We start from the raw sequence: 11345 nt of genomic DNA on the forward strand, positions 1-11345 counted from the left end.
ATCCTTCCCCAGGTGAAGTTCGTGGCTAAGCAACCACTCAAGCCAGACACAGGTCAAGAGAGGCCACCAACTCCAGCAGGTGACCCATGGCAGCTAACGGCTTTGCAGAAACTGACCAGGCTCAGGGGACACTGTTCCAGGAGTGTCCAATAGGTGTCGCTGCCCCGAAGCCAGCGCCGAGGGGAGGGCCAGAGGTACCTGATGCTCCCGAGATGGCCGCACCTGGGCTTGCAGCCCTGGCCGCGCGGGGGCGCTATGAGGCGGCCCAGCCCTGCTCCGCGAAGCTCCAGCAGCCCAGTCTTCTCAGGTCCTCGTCCTTTAACCCTCCTCCGTCCCCTGCTAGGGCGAGAAGTGGGCGGGGTCGGGCAACACACTGGGAAAGGCGGGCGAGCTGGCGCCCAGGTGAGTTCTTCCACCGCGGCTGGGGGCCGGGGAGGATTGCGTCGGAGCAGCCGACAGAAGAGGCACACGAGGAGATGCCGCTGTCGCCACCGTCGCCGGGCGGATCCAGGGAGGCCAGCCCGTCCAAGGCCCCCAAGAAGCACCCCACTTTCCACATCTGGCGCTCCAAGAAGAAGCAGTCTCCGCGGTCCAATTGTGGGGTGTTCGTCCCGCACCCGCCCACGGGGCTCGGTGAGACGGGGTAAGCGTTGCCTATGCAGATCCTTCCCGCGCCCGCTCTCTTAGCCCAGGCTCACCCTGTTTTGCAAGGCTCTTCCTGCCCCGAAACTATGCCACGGGGTCCGGGCCGCTCAGCTTTGGCTCAGTCCGAGTTTCAACGACTCATGTTGGGGCCCTTAGTTTTGCCTTTCATCAGTTGTCTGCACCGGCCAGCAGCTGCAAAGAGCGGGAGGGCAGTGAAGGGTTGGCATGGCAATAAATGCCTCTAGGAATGCCTGAGAGCTCTGGAATTATTTTTATTTCAGTGCCTTAATCATAAAGACTCCCATATTCATGGATATTAGCCTCCAGATCCAAGGGAGGAGAAAATGGTGAGCAAGATTGACTCTATTAAAAGAATAGAGAAATGGAGGCCCCGGGTTAAGTGTCCCCAGTAGAATCAGTGACAAATTAGGAAGTACCTAGTTCTTAAAATATAGGGTTTGGAACTAGACCTCAGTGACAGGGTGCTGGCCTAATTGGGCCAGTCTTTAGGTTCACTGGTCAACACCAAAAAAAGCAAAGGGTAATGATAGTCAATGTACTTTTAAGTTATATGTTGAATTTTGTGTTGATTTTATTTTAAGTGTAATAGCTACCCAGTTATCCTATCAGAATTGATGGTTGACTCAGTGGAATCCCAGTCCTGTTTTCTGTCCATCAAAATGTGACAACACATGACTCTTGGTATTTTATTCAAAAGAAAACACATCTGGTGGTGAAATGGCAAATAGAAATTTTTCCTTCTAGAGCTTTTATGTATTTTAGGCCAATGAGGAAACACTTCATTCTTTCCTTCAGAAAACTAACAAAAGCTCTGAAAAATAAATTACTCTTCTGTCCTTGGAATATGTTTCTAGTCACAGCATCTTTACAAGTATTTCATTTATAGCTGGGAGAAAGTTCTTGATGTTTAAAGAGGATGGCCAAATGTCTGGTCAGTGTGGCTTCCACTGTACCCGGCTCTTACCATATACTTTATTATTGTTGTTGCTTTTATTATTATTCAGAGTCTCACTGTACAGTCCAGGCTGAACTGGAACTAGCCTTCCATAAGGCCTCCTTATGTGACAGCCTTCCAAGCACTGGGAATACAGGCTGGGCCATCATCATGCCTTCCTACCATATACGTCATAATTTATAGATTATTTTTAATTCCTAATTCAATGGAAAATATTTAACTGGTTGTTAAATATCTTATGAAATAATGTCAAGGAAAAATAGCTGTATATGTTCAGTACAGTGTAGTATTTTTCACTAGGATGTTCTCTTTTGTTTTATTTTTAATTTAATGTTTATTTTTTAATTATTGCGTATATGTGTGTGTATGAGTGTGTGTGTGTGTGTGTGTGTGTGTGTGTGTGTGTGAGTGCACTGCATAGACACCCCAGTGATTGGGTCCTTTGGAGCTGGTGTTACAGGCATTGTGAGCTGCCAGATTAGAGGTTCAGCATAAAGGATGTGGGTTCACTCTCCAACCTCCTCTTTTGTATTTTCAGTCCATGCTGGGTTGAGATGTGGAGGCCAGTTGTATTAGAAAACAAAATAAAATCAATCTCTATGTCCCTTCCCCCCACACAAACAGGGTCCCCAGTGGGTTGTCTTGGAATCATCTTTCCTCTCCTTCTCAGGATAATGGATACTACTGTATTGTTTCAAAGGTGAATCTAAAACTATCATAAAGCAAAGAAATAGAAGGAGAGGTGAGGAAATAGAGCAAGATGGGGGAAGTGCTTCTTTTGCGAGGAGAGCTGACCACTGCAAAGATGCCTGGAAGTCCTAGAGTTCTGTATTATGGGAATATCTGTGGCTTTAGTGTGAACATCCTAAAAGTCAGTTGTTTCTTTAAATAAAATAGGTCTCTTCCTACAGTTCACTCTTCAAGTCTTTTCCACCTTGACTTTGGCAAGCATGCTACTCCTATGTTATTTTTCACAGAAATAATTACTGCCCTCTGGGGTCAAAGCATCTCCCATGTCATACATTCTTATCTTCATCAGAGGGCCAGCAGTGTGTGTGTGCTGTGTGCTGAGGAGCAGTGGCCAGAGTGACCCTCAGCAGGCCTACTGCCTTGGTTCTCAACCTGTGAGTCACAACCCTCTGGGGGTCACACGACCCTTTCACAGGGGTCACATATCAGATATCCTGCTTATCAGATAGCTATGATTCATAACAGCAAAATCACAGCTACGGCCTAGCAATGAAATAACTTTATAGTTGGAGGTCACCACAATATGAGGAACTGTATTAAAGGGTCATAGCATTAGGAAGGTTGACAACCACAGACTTAGTGGGAACAGTCATATGTCCCATTTTAATTGATGATCTGTTTTGTAAAAGAGTTTATTCTGGGCCTGGATTCTCTGAGTTTAAATCCCTGCCTACTGTGACACTTGGTTATGTCATCCTGGCGAGTTTGGAACCATTTGATGTCACAATGTCCTCATTCAGAAAAAGGGATCAACTGTTGTACAAGGAAACAGATGGATTCATGTCAAGTGTGTAGAACACTGGCACGCAGTGAGTGCTTGATAATGACTGGTATTTCTCTTTTTCATTCTTCTTTCTTAAAAAGGAGCCACAAATATTTTTGAAGCTGGTTATGGTGCCATACATCTTTGATCCCAGCACTCAGGTGGCAGAGGTAGGCAGATCTCTGTGAGGTCAAGGACAGTCTGGCTAGAGAGTGGGTTCCAGACCAGCCAGACATACACAGTTAGACCCTGTATCCAAAACACACACACACACACACACACACACACACACACATATATATATTTGAGACAGAGTTTCTCTGTGGCTTTGAAGCCTGTCCTGGAACTAGCTCTTGTAGACCAGGCGAGCCTCGAACTCAGAGAGGTCTGCATCATGAGTGCTGGGATTAAAGGTGTGTGCCACCACTGTCCAGCTGCAAGCCATATAATCTTACTGTAGAAACTCTATTCCAGGATTATGGATTGATTTTTTTTAAAGCCATAATTTCCCTTTTGTATTGTGTATATATGTATATATGTATATATCTGTCTGTGTATGTGTGTATGTGTCTGTGTGTGAATATGTTTATATGTATGCCTCTGTATGTGTGTATGTATATGAGTATGTGTCTGTGTGTTTATGTGTATGTATATGAATATGTTTGTATGTTTGTCTCTGTATGTGGTGTGTGTGTGTGTGTGTGTGTGTGTGTGTACTAGGGATTGAACCCTAGGTCTCTCAAATCCTACGCTGCTAAGCCTCTATCTTATTGAAATGATGAGATGAATTGAATTTCCGAGAGCCATTGCTTAGAGTCAGCAAACATGAAGCACTGATACTAGGAACTGGAACAGTCACCTAAGAAAACTTCAGACTAGTGGAGGGTGGGGCATGTGCATGAAACTGAATAAAGGAGCATATGATGCATTCAGTGCGGAACTAGAAGATTTAATCCAATGTGTTGAGGTCAAAAGGAGGATTATCTTAAGGAAGCAGAAGGTATTTTTTTTCCTCTCATGAACTTTTACTCATATTGAATAATTCATGAGAGTTTTTTATTCTCTGATATACAAATCATGAAAGGCTCCACATCTTCTTCAGGTTATGACTGCCTTCAATTATATTCAATCCCAGACCTAAAGAAGAGCCCAGAAGCTTTATTTCATAGTGGCACTTGGAACCACAGGGCGCATCCCCATGTTGTACAGTCATGCTTTTCTCCAGCTTTCAGACCCAGGTCTAGTTCAGTTCTCGCTTCACATTTTGGCACCTAGAAATAAAACTTAGGATGTGGCAAACTGACATCAAGGCCCTGGCGGAAGGAACAGGTTAGCATGATGCCCCTACAGAATCATTGACTGGAAATTCAGGAGTCTGGACATTGCAGTGGATTTACAAACCTAAGAAGGCTGTTTTTTGGAGTGCTCCGCTGAATTGCTGTCTGGATCTCTTGAAAGCTCCTGCTGGGAGGGTCTGGCTTTGTCTGCATTCCCCTTTCATTTGTTTTTGTTTCTCTATTTGTTTTAGATAGAAGCTATGTTGTTCAGTCTGGTCTTAATTTTGCAATCTGCTGTAGTAAGAAGGTGGCTCCTTGGCTTCTCCCTGACTCTGTCTCCTTTCTCCCAGCATTCAGTTTAGTTTTCCCCACCTAGCTCTACTCTTTTGCCCTATCACCGGTCTAAGACAGTTTCTTTATTAACCAATGGTATTCACAGCATACAGAGGAGATCTCACATCAATCCTCAGCTCCCAAATGTTGGTCTACAGGAATCTATATCATGACTAAGGATATAGCATGAGTAAGGCTCTGGGTTCCATCTTTAAAAAAAAAAAATCACCACTAAGACCAAGCTTTATATTCATAATCAAAGTGCCTGGCACATCAACATAAATCTTTCCCACATTCACTTTAAAATAAATAATTGTAGTGTTTTACCCAGAGGGCACTGAAGTATGAGTTTGTACTTTACATTTTCATGTGTGTTTATGTGGTACTGGGAAGTGAGCCTAGGAACTCTCATACTAAACAAGCACTGTACCACTGAACTTCACCACATAGATAATTTTTAATTACATCTTGTTTAATTATGTTTATGTGTGACTGTGTGTGTGAGTATGTGTGTGACTATGTGTGTGACTGTGTGTGTGGATGTCTATGGAGTTCAGAAGGTAACTTTTGAAAATCAAAATCACCTTCTCTGTCCTTCCACTATATGGGGTTTAGGGATCAAGCCAGGTCACCAGGTCTGGCAGCACAATCTTTTCCTCCTTTGCCTCTTCTGTCGGTTTTTACACGTCTTTTTTTTTAATTATTATTTGATTGTTTGTTTGTTTTAATCTTGAGACTATGTCATCGAATTGCCCAGGGTGGTCTTGATCCTTTCTGTGTCTCTGGCAAACCTTGAACTTGAGGTCCTACTGCCTCTGCCTTCCAACGCAGATCGATTGTGTGCTAGCTGTATTCTGGATGGGCTGCTCAGTGGAAGTTATCCTCTCACATTAGAGCATCATTCTGACACATTATGAAGAGGCTGCAGCCATGCAAGTAAAACCCAAAATTCCATTCACAGTAATGCTGGCTTCTCCCACCAAACTATAGCTGAGTATGTGTTTTGCCTCTGGCTAGTGCAGAAAATGAAGTGCAGTAGCTGGAGAGATGGCTTACAAGTTAAGAGCTCTTCAGTTCTTGCAGGTGACTGGAGTTTGGTTTGCAGGACACACAGGGTGGCTAGCAACTACCTGTAAGTCCAGTTCTAGGGTGACGCTGTGTTCCAGGCTCCAAAGGCACTGCAGATGCACAGTGCACCGACATGTTCACAGGCAAGACACTTCTACACATACAATAAAAATAAACATCTTTAGAAATTGCTGTATATATAAATGGGAATATTGTGTTTGGATCCTTTCTGTGAACCCCTGGCCCAGCCTTCAGGAAGCAGTATCACCAAGAGGCAAACACGTCTTCTAGCACAGCCTTTCTCTGTAGCAGTAGAACACAGGCTGAGGAATGCAAGTTCAACGGTTTATGATTCTTTATATTTGCAGTGGGTGCTAGGCTAGGTAGGGATATCATGATTTCTCAAGAACTGCCTTAGCACTCAGTGCAGGGAGCTGCAGATCTCTGCATGAAGAATTTTCTACCTGATGTATGTCTGAGGACTCAGCCGAGTACAGACTCCTCCTTAGCTTGACCCTATGACCCTATGCTTGTCAGATTATCAACCCCACTGATACATCGTCCCATGGAGGCTCAGACGGGGCCCTGCAAAGCCCACACCCTGGGGTGGAGAAGGAAACTAAAGTTTAGAGAAGAAAATCTGAAGAGGGGAAGCAGAACCAAACCTCAGGCTTTGGTTTTTACTCTGTTCCAGGGTCTTTTGGGTGACAGGCTGTACCACCACTGCCAGCCCATGTTACCTTTGAAGGAGCTCAAGTCATTCACCTACCTTCTAGTAACCATGCCCCTGGAAATCTTCCCCATGTTCCATAACCGACAACTCCAAGACTGGCCCCTAGTTAGGATCACTAGTAGTTAACTGACATCTGCTATGTAGACTGGTTTCTGACATGGTCAAAGCTTCCAGAGTTTCTGCGAACTAGTCCCTTCCCTGTCACCATAATGAACTAACCTAACACATACTGCAAAAAAAAATATCTATACAAACAGATTTTTTTAAATTTATTTTTAAGTGTTTGTTTTATTTTTAAATTATGTGTCTCTGTGTGTACTTGTACATGGATTCAATGCCTGTGGCGGTCAGAAGAGGGCATCAGATCCCCAGATAGATTTACAGGTGATTGTGAGCCACTGGATGTGGGTAATAGGAACTGAACTCAGGTCCTCTGCAAGGGCAGTGCAAGCTCTTAGCAACTGGGCATCTCTCCAGCCTACAAGCAGATTTCTTTAATTGCTTGTTTATTTATTGGTTCTTTGAGGCAGGGTCTTTTTCTATATAGACTATGCTAGTCTTGAACTCACAGACTCCTGAGTGTTGGGATTAAAAGTATGCACAATCATGACAGGTCACAAACAGATTATAAAGTGATAGACTGTCATTACGATTATGGAATCAGCCTGGATTGTTCTATGCCATATTCAAGAACTCCCTTTGTAGGGTTTGATGTCAGTGGCATACTGTATTCTATTTATGATTTGTTGTTTAAACATTTTCATGATGATGACGGACTCATAAATAACCTATGAATACCTAGTTTGGTTGCTTTTGTATCTGCAATTAGAAAACGATTCGATAGAAGTTCGATAGAAGCACCTGTTTACACCCAAGTCGAAGCGCCTTCTTTCTCTGTGTGCCACGTGACTAGCAGGCCTTTTCAAGCCTGTGCATTGAAGCTTTTCCAGGCCTTGCCAGCCACACTTGGCTCTGCTGCTTCATGAATGTTAGCTCTCCTGAAAATTGTTGTTGTCTATAAACTAAGAAAATGCGATTACTTCAAGGGCAGGGTACAAAGATATTCTGTTTTAGAATGGGCTCCAAAACATGTTTGGGACCTTAGATGATTATTGATCAGGAGTCGTTCATGGGATCATCTTTGAATGGAAACAAGTGTTGTATTCCTGTATGCCAGTGAGCATGTTCAAACAGGCTGGTCTGAAAGCTAGATTTTGGATAATCAAGATGAAAGCAAAGCGTGAGTGATGGAATGCCTGGAATTTGCTCAAAGTTGACTCTTGCCAGTTTGCATGCTAAGGTTGCCCTGGTCTTAGTCCACAGGAAGTTTCTAGATTTCCTGGCATTCCTGCATTGTTAAGAGTTAATTGTACCGTTCTCGGTACTTTAATTTTTATTAAGCTCTTTTAAAAAATGCCTCAAACGGGATTGCCATTCCCTTATGAATCATAACTTTTGAAGGGGTAGACAGGGAACATCCTCATGGAATATCTGTGTGGTCGTCCCTGCTTATACAGGCTTGCTGCTTGCCTTTCTCTGAGTGTAAACATGCCTGGGCTCCAGTTCCACTCATCACAAGGCCTACAGAAGTTAAAGAGGAACGCACACACACTATTTATTTATTTTGAGCAGGGTCTCATGGGACCCACACAGACTTCAAACTTAATATGAAGCTGATCATGAACTCCTGATCCTCCTGCCTCTACCACTCAAGTGTTGGCATTTCAGACGTGGGTCACCAACATGAGGCTTCAAATTTCTTTCCTAATGCCATTCATAACTGATCAACAAAGGGTAAATGTGACAATCAGTTGGATTTAGACATGTTTTCTGAGGAAAATAGACATGGTGTTAGGGTAATGGAGAAAGAATTCTTTTCAGCCAGATACTTATCAGTCTCTCCTATAAATTAAATAAACATAGGAACTTTGGTCAGAAAGAAATAGGTCAGTCAAGTGTAGTGGTGCATGCCTTTAATCACAGCACTTGAGAGGCAGAGGCAGACTCTGTGCGTTTGAAGCCAGCCAGAGCTACATAGACCCTGCCTCAAAACAAAGAAACAAACAAATAAAAAAGAGAAAGAAATAGGCCAAGGGACATGCCCAGATACTGAGCGCTTGCTACATGACAGTTACTTTCCAATGCAGTATATTATTTAATCTGTAGAAACTGTGCAAAGCGGGCCATTCAGTCTTCCACTGACCTTTGAGAGAACAGACTCTGAAAGAGATGACTAAGCGCAACACGATATTTGATCCTGATTCTTTGTGATACCCAAACTCATGCTATTTTCACCACATCACTGGGAAAATAAATTAGCCTATTGACCAAGTTGTTGTTGGAGTGTGTTTGTGCATAGGAGGTAGAAGAGAACTATCTAGCCTGGCATGGTGATGCATACTCGTAATCCCAGCACATAGGAGGTGGGGGCATAGGCAGGAGATTCAGGACTTCTAGGTCATCTTTTGCTACATAGTGAGTTAGAGACACAGACAGTATTACACGAAACTGTCTCAAAAACAGGAGGATGAAGAAACTGAGGTTCCATTTACTCTTTTTATCTTTAAAACCCAGGAAAGAGAGTTTCTCTCTTTTGACAGTCTGAACCTTATGGGCCCCTGTAGAAAAGGGAACTATTCAAGGATAAAACATTCACATGCTCTGGGAAATCAGGGGATATCTTTTTTTCCTGGTCACCTGTGACAAGTGGTTTGGGGAGAATCGCTGACTCTGACACTGGAGTGATAACTAAACTTGTTGCTTCTGATAATTTTGCCTATGTGAAGAATCTAGAGGGGGTGTCGAGTGTGTTGGCTCTGCACAGGATTGGCCACCCTTTGCCAGAGTCAGAAGACTGCGTACTCTCCAAAGTACACATGGAGAGGAGATACTGTCGACTTGGAGATACACATGGTTGGCCATCCTTTGAAAGAGGCAGGAAAGTGTGGGCCCTCCCAAGTCCACATGTGTAGAAGACACTGTTGACTTGGAAGGTGTGGATCATTTGATAAAAGTGGGTGTATAAAAATCCTTCAAGTAGCTGGTCATGGTGGCACATGCTCACAATTCCAGCACATGGAAGGGTGAGACAAGAAGGTTGCTGGAGTTCAAGCAACCTCGCTACAGTGTGAAATCATTTCTCAGAAAAAAAAAAAAATCTTGAAATAATTACATTTTTCATGCCCATTTACTTGAACTGTGGGTTTTATTTTTGTGTATTTGGTAGATTTTTTTTTTTGAGGAAGGATTTATTTTTGCTCACAGTCCACAGTGCAGCCATATTGACTAGGAGGTTAGGGCAACAGGAGCTTAAGGCCACTGGTTACAACGCGCACAATTAGGGAACAAAGAACCTGAATACTTGCAGGTGCTCAGTTCCTGTTTCCACTTGTACCTTGACAGACTTTTGTCTTATTTTATCTGTTTCTTTGAGACAGAATCTCACTATGTAGCCCTGGCTGGCCTGACACTCACTATGGCTTCCAGGCTGCCCTCTAGTTCATAGTGACTCACGTGTCTCTGCCTCCAGAGTGCTGGGATTAAAGATGTGATCCACCATGCCTGGTGTGACAAACTTTTAAAGTTATGTTTACAAATGACTATTTATTTCTATTATATTTTTAAATGTTAATTTTTAAAATCTTTAAAAATATTTTACTCATTCTTTAAGAATTTCATACATTGGATTTTAATATTCACCCCTTTCTAACTCCTCCCAGATTCACCCCCATTAGATCTGAATTCATCCAGGTAACTTGGGAAAAAAATGAAACATATAAATATCTCCAGAAGCTAAATTATTCTTTTAATCTGAACAGCTGAAGAGACTCAGGTCTCTCTAAGGAAGTGGACACTGAGCACACATGATGTGAGGGTCATAGAGGACGAGAAGGGGGATGTTGGGGACAGAAGAGTCCATCTGCAGGACAGTTCCTATGTGGTCAGGAAGTGGTGGGCACCAGAGAGTTTGATATATGATCTTTCCAGAAGCTTCCACAGATGTTGTCAGTCAAGTCAATGGTCCTCTCCTGGAGCATCTCAGGCCACCTGTGGTAGTAAACCCTTCACATCCCATTCCATCCTTACCACCCTGCTTTGTGCCCTTCTTTTGAAACCTCATCAGGTCCAATTTTTGCTCCTAGATTTATTTTTATTTTATGTGTATTAGTGTTTTCTCTGTGTCTGTGCACCGTGTTCCTACCTGGTGTCTGAGGAGGCCAGAAAAGGAAGGTCAAATGCCCTGGAACTGGAGTTACTAGCAGTTGTGAGTTGTCATGTAGAGACCCAGGTCCTTTGTAAGAGCAGCAAGTGCTCTTAATCACTGAGCTGTCTCTCCTGTCCACAAAGTGTCTTGATAGGACATTTCTTCTTTTTTCATCTTTTTTTTTTTAAACAAAAACATTTATTTGGGGTGTGTTTGTGTGTGTGTGTGTGTGTGTGCGCGCACGCGCGCTACAGAGGTCAAATGACAGCTTGAGGTAGGGGTTGGTTTTCTCCTACCATTTGTGCGAGTTCTAGGGATTGAACTCAGATAATCAGGCTTGGTAGCAATCCCCTTTACCTGGTGAGCCAGTTCACTGGCTTTAATTCATTCATTTATTTATTTACTTTGTGTTTCTTTCCTTTCCCTTTCTCCTTTCTTCATGCATTGATTGCCTTCCTCCCTTCTCCTGCCCCCATACACACTGTCACTTATTCATTTTTGTTTGTTTTAAAATAGGGTCTCACTCTGCAGCTCAGGATGGCCTGGAACTTACTATATACCCCAGGCTGACCTTGAATTCATGGCAGTCCTTCTGC

General features: G+C 43.3%; 1 protein-coding gene across 1 annotated transcript in view; it reads left to right on the forward strand.

Moving 5' to 3' along the window:
- The first annotated feature begins 420 nt into the window (after positions 1–420).
- Crybg1 (crystallin beta-gamma domain containing 1) overlaps positions 421–11345 on the forward strand; it is a 200035-nt gene continuing 189110 nt past the window's right edge. Inside the window, exon 1 of the mRNA XM_085691001.2 lies at positions 421–643. Within this exon, the coding sequence (XP_085547127.2) occupies positions 477–643 (167 nt within the window). The 5' untranslated portion in view covers positions 421–476. The remainder of the gene's footprint in view (positions 644–11345) is intronic.

The sequence above is a fragment of the Myodes glareolus genome, chromosome 1, assembly GCF_982192425.1.
Source record: "Myodes glareolus chromosome 1, mMyoGla1.1, whole genome shotgun sequence".
Taxonomy (NCBI): domain Eukaryota; kingdom Metazoa; phylum Chordata; class Mammalia; order Rodentia; family Cricetidae; genus Myodes; species Myodes glareolus.